General features: G+C 25.4%; 2 protein-coding genes across 3 annotated transcripts in view; one reads left to right on the top strand and one right to left on the bottom strand.

Annotated features, from left to right (window-relative positions):
- The window catches only part of LOC126898573 (uncharacterized), an 11,779-nt gene extending 8,026 nt beyond the window's left edge, over positions 1-3,753 (bottom strand). Inside the window, exon 1 of the mRNA XM_050672775.1 lies at positions 3,560-3,753. The gene's annotated coding sequence lies outside the window, so the exon portion shown is untranslated. The remainder of the gene's footprint in view (positions 1-3,559) is intronic.
- Positions 3,754-3,768: 15 nt separating this feature from the next.
- Positions 3,769-14,904, top strand: LOC126898565 (cytoplasmic protein NCK1-like). Of its 2 annotated transcripts, none has more exons than XM_050672754.1 (8): positions 3,769-4,305; positions 5,784-5,965; positions 6,800-7,007; positions 9,466-9,711; positions 10,686-10,971; positions 11,486-11,674; positions 11,738-11,956; positions 13,390-14,904. In XM_050672754.1, the coding sequence occupies exons 2-7, from the start codon at positions 5,857-5,859 to the stop codon at positions 11,945-11,947; spliced, it is 1,248 nt and encodes a 415-aa protein (XP_050528711.1). In that variant the 5' UTR covers positions 3,769-4,305; positions 5,784-5,856; the 3' UTR covers positions 11,948-11,956; positions 13,390-14,904. The 2 variants fall into 2 exon arrangements, with proteins under 2 accessions (XP_050528711.1, XP_050528712.1); XM_050672755.1 differs by lacking the exon at positions 3,769-4,305 and adding an exon at positions 5,187-5,615.
- The last annotated feature ends 1,870 nt before the right edge of the window (positions 14,905-16,774 follow it).

Below are 16,774 nucleotides of genomic sequence, written 5' to 3'. Positions count from 1 at the left end.
TTTTTTTTTTTTTTACTCATTACTTTATTTAGTATTTATTAATAAATAAATCATATTTCATTATCATACTAATATTTAAAAAAAAAAAGAGGTGGTATTTTCCACCGTCCTCCCGTCACAATAAAAAAAAGTAGTTGGGGTGCGCAAAAAAATTTTAAAAAAAGTAGAGGAGCTACGTCCCCCTGCGCACCCCCCCCCAATTCGAGCACTGGTTAAAAATATTATCTTAAGGTAAAATGGTATTCATTTTACTATGATGTGTTTATTATTTTTTTTTTTGTCTGTTACTACTTTTTCTCATCTCTCAATGGACTTATTTATTTCAAATACAGTTCAAAAGATTACAAGTCGTATCTAGTTGAAAAAATTTTCCTCGTTTCCCGTTAATGGGGAAATCCACGAAAAAAAATTATGATTTATAAAATCAGTAAACTTTAACATTTTTAATCTTTTTTTACTTAAAACTTTTTGAAAAATGGATACAACAAAACAATTTTTTTTCATAAATACCTTAAATATTTACCTTATACATGGTATATATTTTTTTGAAAATTTGATCCTTTACATGCTCACATGGTGTGTTTAAAGTGCATTTTTCGTTCAATATTTGCACCTTTTCAACGTGGTTAGTTGAGTTGGGTTTGGAATAAACAAATTAAGTGAGTTAACTTCTTATAATTTATACGTAAAATCTCAATACTAAATTATTACATATCAATTTCATACTAAATATAATTACTATAATAAAAATATTGATTCATGTATTATCCTTATAAATCTTGTAATCGAGGTATAATTAAGGAAATAAGAGTTGATATGATTTTGGAAATATCCAACAACTCTTTTTAAAAATTAATCATTTTCTATAGTTTTGCATCGGACCTTTTTTTATGATAGTAATTTTAATATCCGTCAGATATCTTCTATACTTCTTCTGACTATGCTGCGTCTCTAATGTGCTGGGTTTTTTATATTTCTTTTATTTTTTTAGGGTGAATGCTGATTGTGAGCATTTACCATTCAATAAATAGTACATAATTTTTCTAGGTTACAAATTACTTAAAAAAATTCTGAGTGGGTATACCCACTCTCAAACATTGCATAAACATATGCATATAAACATAACATATTTTTTCGATAAATATTATATTTTAGAAGAATAAGTGTAAATACAACAATACGTCAAAAGATCACAAATCTTATCTAATTAAAGACATTACCCTCAAAAATAAAAAATTTTGCCCTCGTTCCTGGTAAATAGTGAAAAAAATTACGATTTTTAAAATGGGTAAATTTTGAAATATATTTCATTTTTTTTTTCTAAAAATTGTATATAATTGGGTTATATTGATTTTCATGAATATTATATAATACTAATTGACATAGAACATAAAGTTAAACTTATTTCAATTTTTTTTTTCTTTTAAGCTAAAAAAAATTAATTTTAACATTTGAATCAGCTGAAATTGCAAATTTTAATAAAAAATGTAACGAACGTTTGCCGATTTAGTAAAAATCATTGCCACAGGCAATGATTTTTTTTGCAATTTTTCCTTAATTCATTTTGAGGTAGAATTTTTCTTTTGAAAAATCCACTAATTTCTTAAAATTAAACACTATCAAAGATTTGCATCGAAGCGTTTCTTATGACAGTGATTTTAATCACTATCAGATATCATCTCTACTAGTCCCAACTATGCCACGCTCATATTGTGCCGCGACCCCACTGTGCTACTGTTTTTTTTTTTGGTTATCAAGCAATCACAGAACATTTTTTTGCAAAGAACAACTAATCTTATAAAATTTCAAGATTAAGATTTCATACTTTTAAAAAAACTATTCATGTATTATTATATTCAAAGTTTAAGAAATAATTCAGAAAAAAATTGTATAACTTTTTTAAAAGTATCTATAAGAAAAAATTAGGACTAAATTTAATTAAGTCCTCCTAAATTAAATTAATTTCTTTAAAAATTAACCAATTTTTGTTTATTTTATAAAAATAAAATTTTCATTAAAAAATATATATATTTTCGATAAAGAAGTATAATAATTCCTTTTTTAAACTAACACTACATTAGAAGTGTACATCCATTTCTAATAAATAATAAACTTATGTTTTTATAGACATTATTTTATTTTTGAATGACAAAATTAGAATATGTTTAAGCTTTTTAAGTCACAATAATCATAATATTAACTAATTATACTTAATTAGATATGCAGAGATTTGGCGAATACAGTTTCTCCAAATAAGAACAAATATATAATATTATAAAAAAGTATAATAACGAAATAAAAAAATAAATTTTTGTATTAATCACTTTACACTGAAATATTTTTTAAATGCATCATTTAATTTAAAAATCACCAGAAATTAAAAAAAATAAATTTAATTATAGAATCTTAATTATATTTTAATTTTAAAATGTGTCTATTGAAACATATAATATTATTAATTTTGCTATGCAAACTTCATGTCATTTAATCTTTGTTAGTTGACTTAAAATTAGGTCAAAAATATGTATAATGTCTCTGGATGTTTATCAAGCAAGAATCCCAGTGTTAAATCGTTGGTTGATATTATACAATTTTTCTTAGAAATCAATTGTGTGGTTATGTATCTAATGTAAAAACCTGCATAATTTCATTAATCATACACTAATACTTTTAATATAAAATTTTATATTGTATAATGAGGGATAGATTCCCCATTGTCAAATATTTTTACATTTTTATATAGACGTGTATAATGAGTACCGGGAGAAACAGTGATAGTTCAAATTTTACTTATATTCATATTAGTTGATACTACTAATGTAGAAGTATCAAGTATTATAGATTATTTGGTGAACAATTATTTCATTTTATAATATTAAAGTGTTTATTTTTGTTTTAATATTGTAGGAATAGGAATATATATTTTTAAAAAAATTACATAAATGGACTACTACCGTTTTCTCTTGTATCCTCCATATTATATTTTTGAATCTTTATTTACTATAATTAAATTTAAGTTATTGAGCATAACATTAATATGAAAAAATTAATATCTCTACAAAATTTGGAAGATTAAATGTTAAGTCTTGATCGTTATCTAAATGTTAAATGAATTAAATAGCGGGGTACTATTCTTAAATTAAATATTTGAAATAGATTCAATATAAGAGAGCCATTTACGCACACAGAAACATATTGATATAACTTAGAACAAAATATAAAAAAAAACATAACTATTATGTAATTGTTTAAAACAAATCTATACTAATATTGATTTTGTTTAAATTCCTATCATATTAATAATCAACTGTTTAATTTTAATAGATTCTTTTGTAAATAATAGATTTTTAATTAAAAACCGAAAATTAAATTGTAGTTACTTAGTATACAACATGTATAGTGAGATACCTACTGAAATCTTTAATTTAATTGAATTGATTAATTGCTCATCTTATAGACAATCTCATAAAACTGTCTATATTTAGTATTTATTTAGTTTAGAAAGATGTGTAGTCATACAGTTACAGCGACGAAATTTTTTTGTTTATAGATTACTCACGTCAAACGATGAGTCACATTAATATAACAAGTATTGAGACTCGAATTCTGCAGTTTTGTATATACATTTATATCATTGTTCCGATTATTGATAAGATGTAACGATTGGTTATAGTATGAACACCCAGATAGCGCCATAGTCTTTTGAGATATACCATCTATTTAAGCACGTTTTCGTATGTATTCGCGTCCCATCGGCTAGTGCAAGTGGTGAGAGTTATGACGGAACGCGAGTGAGAGAGAAAGCTGTTGTCCAAGGTATACTGTGTAGAGAGTTGAAGTGTAATTCTTTGCTATCTCTGCTGCCCGCTCGCTTTAACGCCAGACGATTCTCCGCTAGGCTGGGCGTGTTTTGGCCACTGACTCCGCTGATTGTTTGGTAGGCCCTACGCACACACACATTGATTACTCAATAGTGTATGTACTATTCATACTCGATTTAATAAACATAGTATCATCATTCGCATATCATCTTTATTGCTATTTATTCAGCATTGTTTTGATTTTATTCTTCTATGTTGTACTTTTTTCATGGTCGACTCGTTTGATATTTCATTCGCGTTTTTCATATCAGATATTTTCAATGACAAATAACCAGTGCATTGTGTAGATCTAAGACGATCGGTCTGTAGGTGTCGAGTAAAGCTATACTAGATTTGAATTCTAGTGTTCATGAAAAACAACTCGGTGGAGGATATCATAAAAGAATATATTGCCTGCTCGTAATGTATTATTTGTGTTTATAGGGTAAGATTATTTTGAAATAAATTAAATTTAAATCTAAATGAAATATTAAAGCTTCATTGCATTGATTCCAGTAGTCTACATACTCTTTTCTAATTATTATTGTTTTTATTAAAATTGACATTTTCTAATGATAATCTAATAATATTATATAAATAATATTTATTGAATAAAAATAATTCATACGTTAAAGCCAAAAGAAATTTTCAGTTGAGCAAATTTAATATTAGCTTAGAACTACTAGGCATTATAAGGCTGGTTCCATGGTTGAAAAAATTTAAGTTTAAAGGCTCTTTATTATTAGTCTTTTATTAAGTAAGAAATAGTTTGAATTTCATCAAGGTTGTATTAAGATTGTAAACATATTGATTTTAATAGATAAATATTTAAGTTTGGATCTGAAATAAAAAATGATTTGTATTATTTCAGTACAAGATTTATTGATAATTTAAGTTAAAAAAATTAATAAATTAATCATTTTGCCTATATAATTTTACCTTGTAAATTATAATCTCTCCTAACTATATTATTATTTATCCAAATGATAAGAAAATTAGCAAGGTTAAGTTAGATGAAAATATTTATTCATGTACTTTTACAAAAAAAAAATATTTATAATCTTTTCTATAAACTATTTTACTATCAGTAAAAAGTCAGATAAAATAAAAAAAATTGACTAATTAATTGATATCTAACACTTTATTTAGATTATTTAAAATTTATTCCAGAGCTAAAATATGTCTATTCACAATGTTATTATCTTAATCTATTTGGAATTTTTACAAAAAAATTACAGCATATACAAATGTTTATTTGTAAATTAATTATTTACTCTTATTTTAATATAGAGCTGTTTTGTTACTAAATGTACAGATGAGAATTTTAAGAAAATATAATCAAATAGCTGGTATAGGTCTAATTTTCCAATAGTTTGTGGCATTATGGAGTTTATTTTAGTATAGTTACATTTTGTCACTTATGAAGCAATATCTTTTATATCACATTTTGATTAAAATTAGTTAGCAATACTCTTTGGAAAAATCATGAGGGAAATATGAGTGTCATATCCCTCCTCCACAATAAAATTACATGGTGGAGATACAATTTTTTTTGCTTGGAGAGAAAGGGAACAATTTTCTTATGTATATCTTCCCAAAACAAAAACTTTAATTATGGAAGTAGCAATTCAATTATAATATAATAGTAATATAATACATATTATGTAAAATTTTGCGAGAAATCGAATGGTAGACTCAGATTTTAGATAAACTCAATATTCAAGTAATAATCTTATGAATAACAAATCATGACAGGTAATACTAATTTCATAAAAAACAATTATTTATTTCTTGTAAATTGACACAAATGAAGTAGCTGGTTTTGCTTCTTAAGTGACAACTTATTAAACCTAATTCAGTTGTGCAAGAATTATGAGTTAGATTTATTGTGTTGCTGAGGAAATGTATGGTTATCTTTTTTAGGATACTAAAGATGCAAATAATATAAAAAAGCACCATAAGGAAGTATTTTGAAAAATTTAACTAATCATTAGTAATGTTGGAAGCTAGATCAGAATCAGCAACATGGCAAGGAAAATCTACTAATGGTATACGACCTCCTCCTCACACTCCTCATCATCATCATATGTCAGCTATGAGGCCAGGTAAACAAAAAAATACTAAGTATTACATTGCCTATGATATAAAAGGAATAATAATAAAAATATATAGTTATTAGTAATAAAAAGATTAATTGATTCAAGGCTGAAATGGGATTTTTAAACCAAAAAAAAAAAAAATTTTCTTTTTCTTTTATAAAACACATGTATTAAAAAAAAAAATGGTAGCACAATAGAGTCACAGCTCAGTATGGACATTTCATAGTTGGGACAAGTATAGATGATAATTTTTTTTTTTTAATAGAAAAGTACTCATTGTATATATTAGTATGTTCGTCTTTGTTATGGGGTCATTCTAATTGTATATAAACATTTAAAATATAACTCTAACATTAAAAACTAGTCTCTTCATTGCCTCACTAACATTTTTGCAAAAATATAACCATTAGGTCAAAAAAATTATTCTATAATGTTCAGAGTATAAAAATATATAATTTAAATACATTTAAATTAATAGTGTAATTGAGAGATATTATTTTCAATATTGAATAAGAAATCATCTAGTGAAATCCACAAAATTACTGCTAACAATCACTAAATTTTTTTCTTAATTAATTGAAAGTATTAAAAAAGACACCATAAAAATCGAACATCAATATATTTTTGGTTACTTTAGTGCTTATATATAATAATATTATATATTATTTTATTTTAAAGAAAGCACTGAAAAATGATTTTATATTATATTATTTGATGGATAAAACGTTTTGAAAATTATTTTAATTGAATTATGTTGTTTTCATTAATAAGTAATATAGTAAAATATTTGTTCATTGTTATTTTAATTTTAATTATGCATGTTTTGACATTATTTTGTAGGTAATAAATCAAGTCAAGAAGAGTGTTATGTAGTTGCAAAGTATGATTATGTTGCTCAAAGTGCACAAGAACTAGAGTTGAGGAAAAATGATAGATACCTACTGTTGGATGACACAAAACACTGGTGGCGGGTACAAAATGCTCGAGGATTTTCAGGCTATGTACCCAGTAACTATGTAAAAAAAGAAAAGCCATCTTTGTTTGACAGGTAAAATAAAATTTTTGTGTATATTGTTTTACTTTCATTGAATTTGACTTCTACAAATAACTAATGATAAAAAAAAATCATTTATAATATCATTATTTTTGTACAAATTTCCTTTTTATCTTACAAAACTTCAAAATATATTATTTTTATTACTTATGAGGATCATTATATCAATAGTTAAAAGGCAAATTGTTATAAGTATCATTAATTAAATTTTTTAAAGCCAAATATAAATGTTTACTGTAGTGTTGTTAACTCTACCGTGGTACTTTCTTTGATTATTTTATTAATATAAATGATATTGATGTCTAGCTAATGGAATTATATGCATTTATAAATTTACTTAACCCTTATGGAGGGCCCCAAGTTGTGAAACTTTTTGGTAAGGCTATATAGTAGTAATTTAATATTTTTTGTTTTAAGGGGAATAGATCTTCTTAATACCCTTCAATAATTTTTACTATTAATAAAAATTTGTATTTTTCTAAATGCTGTAGCATAATTAACTTTTATTGGTGGTAAAAATAACTGACGACTTTTTTTAGATTTCTTCAAAATCATTAAAAGGTTGCTAAATACACTTAAAATTAAAATATTCTTGGAAAAAAATTTTTTTTGTGAATAGTGAATAGAATATTTAAGCTACTATAACTTATAGTAACTTATTGATTACTAATAGAATTTATAAAAAATAAACTCATTCTTGTCAAATTTTTTATTTTGTGTATTTTTTTAACAAATCTTTATTCAATTTTATATTTAAAATAATAAAAATGTCCTGGTTTTCTCCTGGTAAACATAAGTTGATCCATTAGTGCTTTACTTCTTTGGTTGATGTTACTGCTTCCCTATATAGTATTATGAGAATTTGCATCCATACCAAAAATGATTTTTAACTTTCCTTTATTACAATAATTAAGTAGTGCTATTAGGTCCTTGCTTGGGTCTGAGGACTCATATGATAAGTATCCTGAGGCTACTATATTTGTGTCACCATCACTTAATGTTACCATAATAGTTGTCAAGTCCAAGTTTGACAAATTAAGTAACAAACTGTTTTTTATTTTGTTATTAATCAAAATACAAGATCTTGGTTTAACTGTAAATTAGTTTAAAGCCCTTTAATTTTAGGTATTAATTTGTTAATTATGTTGTCATGGTTTTTGATTAAGAGCTATTTGTAAGGGTTTTATCTGCATCTCAGTTAATGTCCTTAGCAATACACTACTGGCTCCTTTACTTTGTTGTAAATTTATCTGTGTAAATTATATTATGTTATCGCCCGTTCAGATGTGACAATCAAAACCAAACATTTAAAAAGACACTCTAGTTTGGGGGTGATACAAATTTCATTTACAGTCCTGTATCACACAACTCCCCCTATGGGTGATTCCCTGCCTTCATTCCAGGTGGTGACCTTTCCTAGGTGTGTATTCTACATTTCTCTTTAGGTCGGTAGAGGAGTTCCATTAAGTTCCAGCTGTTATTGAAGACGACAGTTTCCTGAGTTTATTACCTCTACAGGGCTCACTTCCTTTTTTCTCTCTCGAGTGGGGAGTATAGTGAGTCTGTTTATTTCTCACCTGTGCCTTACCTTTTTTTCCTAAGATTTCCTAGATTTTCTTGGAATCCCTGGGCAGTTCTGGTATTTGTGTGACTGTTACTCACATACCAGTATATACGTTTGTACCTGATCAGGTTATAAGCCTTTATTTAGATTTCAGCATTGTTCATAGGTTTTATTTTGTTGATATTTTCAGTGAACCATTTAAGAGACATCTATTGGGCTACACTGATCACAAGCGCTCTGTCAATGAACCTAGTAACTTGAAATGTTGATATGTCGGTTCTATTAGTATCCAATAGTATCAAGTCTCCAACATAAGACTGAATGAGTTGCCCTTATTCAGTCAACTTATTAGTGGGATAATGTTTGGTACAATGGGTCTTCTACACCAGAGGTTCAGATTCCTTAATTTGTGGTAACCTCCAACTTTTCCAAATTATTATTTCCCTTATCCTAACTTCTAACTGAGTTAATTAGGATCTGTGGGGTTGTAAGCCTGTATGGATATCCCTGCGGGAAATTATATAACTTAACAAAATTAATAAATACATATAATTCAGCACCCTTTTGTTATCTAAGATTAAAAATTATATCTTGTAAAATATTCACTTAAGACAATTTGTCTTCTAATCGTCAATATGTTTAAATTTTTAGGTTTTGTTAAGCTAGTTAGTTTAGATTAAATTAAAATAAATTTTGTCATAAATGGATTGTAAATATTAATTAAAAATGACATGAGTAAAGCTTGGAATTGCACACAATTTTAAGTGACATTGAATCAAATTTATGGCATTCATTTTTTCTAAAATTAGTCATCCTCTGTTTATTTATTACTAAAAATTTTTTTAATGATATCTTTTATTCTACTTGCAATAACAATTTTTTTTTCAGTATCAAAAAGAAAGTAAAGAAAGGTGGGAGTACATCAAGTACTGGTAGCAAAACTCTTCCATGCAATAGCTATAATAATGGACGTACTGTAAGTGAATCTCCAACCATGGCAAGACGTTTGCCAGCTGATCCTTCTGAAGCAATTGGTACTGCTTTAGTAAAGTATAACTATCAAGCTCAGCAACCAGACGAATTGTCCCTAATTAAAGGAACTAGAATATTAATTCTAGAAAAATCTAATGATGGGTAATTTTTATGATCCGTAGTTATTAAGATATTTCTTAAAAATAAAGTTTTAAAATCATAGAACTAATTTCACTAATATATTTAGTTCTATAAGTATTTAAGTAAATTGCTTAATTTGTAAGATAAATTACGTAAATCAAAAAACCACTCTTACAGTAAAATTTGTAACTCTCTAACGGCACGTGTTAACATCACTCATTTTCAACTAAATTTTGTACAAATTATTTTTTTTACAAAAAAACTTAACCTACAGGGTCATTGATTTATCATAAAACACTCAATTAATCGCAAAGTAAATACATCAATTAGAAAATGTTTTTTTCGTTATTTTTAGTTATATATATTTTTTGATTTATCAATTTATAATTACTTAAGAATATCTAGAATCATCCCTAATAACTTACAGAAGTGTCAATTTTAATTTTTTAACATATATAATTAACTAGCTTTTAAAATAGTACTTAATCTAATTTAAAAAATAACTGGTCAATAAAAACTTTTAAATCAATATTTCAAAAGTTATTAGCAATTTAAAGTAATGACTAGTAGTAAAAAGTAGGTGAAACTACTTTTATCACTAATCGTTTCTTAGGCCATACTTTTCATTCTGCTTAGGGATAAAAATGAGAATAACTTCCAAACTACTGTTTCAAAAGTTCCTATAGACTAATGGTTTTTTTAATTAGATTATTTCATATTTTATAAACTAGTTAAATATGTATGTTGACATGAAAAAAATTAATTTTACATCTCTATAAGTTATAAGGGATAATTCTAAAAAGTAATTTATAGCTGATAAATCAAGAAATATACGTGTTTTAAATAAAACCAACCTTTTTTTTCTATTGATATATAATAATGAAAATAATCCATTTACTTTGCAAATAATTGAGTGATTTATGACAAACTGATTACTCTGTATATCTAAGAATTGCTCTAGTAGGCATGTATTATTGAATATTTATATGAATTAGGTGGTGGCGGGGCCAGAGTGGAAATTCAGCAGGGTGGTTCCCATCAAATTACACCCAAGAGGAGGATAATAATGTGGATGAAGGTCTTCACACTTATGCAATGGCTGAAAATGTCTTAGATATTGTGGTAGCCCTTTATCCATTTAGTAGTTCTAATGAACAAGAACTTAGTTTTCAAAAAGGTGACCGTTTAGAAATACTTGAAAGACCACCAGCAGATCCAGAATGGTATAGAGCTAGAAATGGCCAAGGTCAAACTGGTTTAGTACCAAAAAATTATTTACAGGTATTTTTTCCTTATATCTTGTTTCCATTTCTATTAAGTTGTTTCATTGTTTAATTGTGTTTTAATTAAAATTGTTGGAATTAATTAATTTTTACATGAGTTATTTCTAAATATAACCTATATTATAAGATGAGAGAAAATAGACTTAGGTGGTCATGTTATGAGGAGAGAGGAATAGGAATCGGAAGCTGTAAGAACTGTTATAGAAATGAATGTTGAAGGAAGAAGAGGTAGAGGAAGACCAACAAAGAGATGAAGGGATGTAATTGAATGTGATATGAGAACAGCTGATTTGAGCGTAAATGATTTGGGAGATTGTGTCAAGTGGAAGTTTAGGATAAGGGTGGCCAACCCCAAGTAGTTGGGATAAAGGCGAGGAATAAGAAGAGGAAGAGAACGTATATTTTTAGATATACTATATTCTATTTTTGATTTTATAATTTCAATAATAATATATTTTATTTTATTCTGATTATCTTTACAAAAAGTAATATTGTAAAAATATTGATTTTAGGAATTAAGTGAATATTTAGCTCAACCACTTAGTCAAGTAGCTACTCCTGGAAACACAAAAGTTGCTGATAAACCTCATTTAGTTGGAAAACCTTGGTATTATGGAGCTATTACTCGATCCCAATGTGATACTATATTAAATAATGGTGGTCAAGATGGAGACTTCTTAGTTCGAGATAGTGAAACAAATGTAATAATTTTTTTCCTGTGCAAATTTCAACATATATATTAATTTCATTTTTCTATGTAACAGGCAGGAGATTACTCTGTGTCTTTAAAAGCACCAGGTAGAAATAAGCATTTTCGAGTTCATGTTGAAGGTGCATTATATTGTATTGGACAGCGAAAATTTCATACACTTGATCAACTTGTGGATCATTATCAAAGAGCTCCTATTTATACAAATAAACAAGGAGAAAAATTATTTTTAGTTAGACCACTTCCACGAGTAACTACATCATAGTTATAATTGGTAACTTATTATAATTGTATTATGAATTGAAGATCCTGAGATAACAATGAAAAATATCCGTTTTTTTATTAAATCACTTTCACGAAATCTAATGGAGGAAAATTTCTGTCTTAAATAATATTTTATGTATTTTTTTATAAAAATAGATGCTGTTTAATATGGCTCAACAGTAAGATAAGTCAGGGTCATTAGTCTAATTTAGTATGAAATTTTATTTAATAATAGTGTAATGTCTAATTCATTACGCAGTATAAAATAAGTAACAAATTATTAAATTTTTAACACAATCCTTTAATTAATAATTTATATAATTTTAAAATTTGATTTGTTTAACACCCATTGCTGACTGAAGTTTTTCAAAACTGCTTTTTCTATATTTCAGTGATTTGATACTCTGTTCCTACAAACTCTAACTTGAAACACATTTACTTCAAATATTTTCCTGATGACATGGTAACAAAATGTGTATGAAATTCTGGTTTTTTGGTTATCTGAATTGTTGATAGATTGTCAATATATAATATAGGTTGAATTTTTTCTCCGATTTTTATGCTGTAAATAAGTTTTAATAACCAAATTTATACCTTTACTGTCTTACTTACTGCTTATTATTCAGCTTCCATTAAAGATTATGAAACACTGTTTTATCTTTGCGATATACAAGAAATAACTGATGATCCTAATTTGAACATATATCTTGTCGTTGATTTTGGTGTTTGCACACAAGCAGTATTATCTGTGTCACTAAAAATTTCTAATGATAAATTTACATTAATGTCAAAATAAAAATCATAGTAAATTAATATAATATAAATTATCTAAAAAAATTAATATATTAGTTTTTAAGTTATTTTTTAATACACAAGGATCTGCTTCACTTGATTTAAGATTAAATTTGTTTAAAAATTCTGTAAAGTTACTAGTCCAACGATGTAGTGCTTGCTTCAAACCATACAGTTTTATTTTACTTATATACACAAATTGTGTTGTCTTCATATTCTTTTGATTTTACCATGTCTTTTAAAGTTCCATATTAAAATGCTGTTTTTATACAAAACTTTCTTAGTTTGAGATTTTCATTTGTCGTGACTGATAAATCTATAATTATGTAGTATAAAATGAATAATAAGTTATTCATTATATTTTCAACATGAACAATATTTTATTTTTTTTATATTGATTGTTATTAGTCAAACGTTGTTGTTTGTTATTATAAAATAGCATTCTTTATCAAAGTTAAAAATAAATTTTAAGGAACTATAAATTAACTATTATAATGATTATAATATCCTAAAAAATAGCCATGTCTTGTTGTTTCCCCAGAGTCTTTAATTAGCCTTTATCTAATAAATATATTCTATTATAATATTTATCTAATATATTTATATTAAATTATAAACTAAATTTATTAAATTTTAACTTGTTTTTTTTAGAGATGTTAGCTGATCTGTTGATAGAAAAAACTTAATCAAGATAATTTCAATAATTTTTTTGTCATTTTAAACATAATCTTTTAGAATGTCTAACAATGAGATGATGGGATGCAGAATTTGATTAATCATCAGGTTTATATTTATTATAATGTTATTTATTTAAATATCATTCATACAATAGACTAGTCATATATATAAATCAATTCAAATCTAAAAATGACACATGTTTATTATTCTTCTTAAGTTACTATTTCAAATTTCACTAATTATTGTTTAATATCTTTAATGTCATTATTTCTTAACATATTTTTTTTATTTCTTTAATCATTTGAAGTGTTGTATCATGATAAGTAATATCTTATTCAAACTAGTAATATAAGAATATTCTTATTGAAATAAAAAAAAATTTATATATGTATAAATACACATTATTGAAAAGCAATTTGAATCCCTGTAAATTTTAATTTTTATAGTAGTCATTTTTATAGTTACTTTTCAATAATCTTAATGTAACTACCTAGGGATGCAGATTTGCTAGTTTTTAATTATCTGCTGTGAAAATGTGATATACAATTCGTAAAACTTTGATAACTATTCTATTATTTAACTTACGATATTGTAGTAATTATTAACACAAATTTTGTATTAAGTATGTGTATATTTTGTATAAATTAATGATTAATTAGAAATAAATTTTCATCATTATAGTTGAGATGAAGATTTAACTCCAGTTTAAATATATGTGAAATATCTAAAAGATTTCATGATTGAAAATATTATACTTAGGTATTTTCATTACATCCTACTTTTCAATTTTATATTTAAAGTGGTTGTGTGGTATAACACATTAGTTAATGTTTATTATTTTATTTTTAATAAGTGAATCGTATAAATATTTACTAGTCAAAATGATCAATATTAATAATTGATATATTTAATAAAAAAACTATATAATTAATATATAAAAACAAACTTATTTCTTATATTTGATCACAGTTAATGTACATCACCTGTATTAATTAAACATTATAAACATCTAAATTAACTATAATATAGATCTCGTTTTCGTATGACCAGTTATCATGTTTATTTTTTTTTCCAATCTAATTTTTTTTTTATGTAAATATATATATTGTAATGAACTTTGTATTAATTTTAACATACATATATTAATAATGCTCTCTTAAAAAATATTACTCAAGCATTTAAGTAAGGCTGCTGTTTTTTCTATCTAAAATTCAAATATTTATTTTCATTTATTTTTTATTTTTTGTATTTATTTTAAACAATGTTCTATTAAGTATTTTTTTAATTAACCAACATTTAATTATTAAATTTAATTAGGAGTTGGATTTAATAGTTCTTCCTATTAATATATAAATGTGTTTGTAAAACATTCTTTTTGGATGTTTGTATTTTTGTAAAAAAAATACTTTAAAAATCATTAAAATTTATAAGAATACAACTTTTTGTATGTGTTTATTATAATTTCTTATTAAATACATTTTATACACATTGTGATGATTATTATTATTTATTTCAAGATCCTATTTTAGTTATCCAATGTGTAAAATAATTAATTTATCCTTTTATTTTGTGTTATTGGTTATGACTAACAATTTTTCAATGGCATTGAAATGATTTTTGCTTTTTACTTAATACTATATTGTTCTGTGTATTTTTGTACAATATACAGGTTTCAGACTTAATTGACAATGCTTATAACATATAAAGATAGTTATAATTTTGATAAGATTTTTGTTTTAATTACTATCTTCCTAGACTATGTTTAAAGCACATTTTTTATTAATTACCACTAAAAAGAAGAAATTTAAATTTTTTGTTTTTTCAAAATTTTAAAATATTTTTACTCATTTCTTGGAAAAAATGTTGACTGGTCGATATTAATTTTAGGACAGGTACTCTTTGAGTTACAAGCATTTTATTACATAGAGTGGGTATAGAATGCAGGTGAAGTATACGCAAAACAGTACCATTGTACATACCATCTACAGTATACCCAATTTAAGTATTAAAATGCATGCACTCAATGAGTACTTGTCCTAAAATTGTTATCGACAAATGAACTTTTTTGCAAGGGCTATTTTAAATTTTGAAAAAGAAATTTGTCTTATTAGTGATAAAAATTTACTTTTAACGTAGTCGAAGAGTACTAACAGTACTCAAAAGTAACGTTTCGATGCAAATCTGTAGATAGTGTTTAATTTTAAGAAATTGGTGGATTATTCCAAAAGCTAAAATAATTCCTATTTTAACACGCTTATATTAGTTTCACTTGTATGTTGCGAGTTATGTGTTTGTTTGTAAGTCTCCACGCGCACGTGTTATATTATTCTCGCGTATCTCGTCGTCTATGGCCTTGAGACTAGACTATCGTAACGCATTCACCCCAACCCTCTCACCGCTCGCCGGTAACACTATTTTCCTGTATAATTTTTGTTTTTCGTACCTGTAAATGCGGGTGTATCATCAACATTATATATATATAAACAAATTTTTATTGTTTATTATTAGATATCAACATTTAAAGATTCAAATTTTTTTGAGTTAATATACATGTATAATACATAAGGGATTACAAATACAGTTAGCTTACTGGTTTTTTATGACGATATTAGCAAGCATATAGCCTTTATTATCAATGGTAATAACACACATTGTTGTGAGTTTTTAAACACACTAACTAGCAATGCAGAAATTATACCCATTACTAGTGATAATTGACAATTAACTCTCCGTGACTGTAACAGCGATGTCATAAAAAACTAAAAAGTAAAAATTAAATACAGTTTAAAAAAACTGAAAAACACGCTTTTAAAGTATATCAAACTAAAAAGTTCAAAATAATTTAAAAAATAAGCTTAAAACAATAGTGAACGAAAAATACTAGTATTATTGTGAAAAAAAGCGAGAGGGCTTTGTGCTATAATTTTCGTATATTGAGCGCCCCACGATTTTTTCACAATAATACTAGTATTTTTCGTTCATTATTGTTTTAAGCTTATTTTTAAAATTATTTTGAACTTTTTAGTTTGATATACTTTAAAAGCGTGTTTTTCAGTTTTTTTAAACTATATTTATTTTGTTCCACTTCGACAGCGCCTATACATATCAAACCTAATTCGACAATAAATACTCAAAAAATATTAGAAATGAATGATTTTATTTGTCTGTATGGAGAAAGTTGGTGGTTAAGCAACTTTTTATTTAAAAACCGGGATTTTTTTCCAATTTTCGAGGATAATATGTCTTACTAGATTCTAATTATAATCATATGACTTATTGTTAAAAAAACTAAAAACACGTTTTTAAAGCACATCGAACTAAAAAGTTAAAAATAATTTTTAAAATTAACTTAAAACAA

This window comes from Daktulosphaira vitifoliae, unplaced genomic scaffold (genome assembly GCF_025091365.1).
Source record: "Daktulosphaira vitifoliae isolate Bord-2020 unplaced genomic scaffold, ASM2509136v1 Scaffold_2, whole genome shotgun sequence".
NCBI classification, from domain to species: Eukaryota; Metazoa; Arthropoda; class Insecta; order Hemiptera; family Phylloxeridae; genus Daktulosphaira; species Daktulosphaira vitifoliae.
The sequence above is the reverse complement of the archived record's forward strand: the minus strand, read 5'-3'. Positions and strand labels throughout refer to the sequence as shown.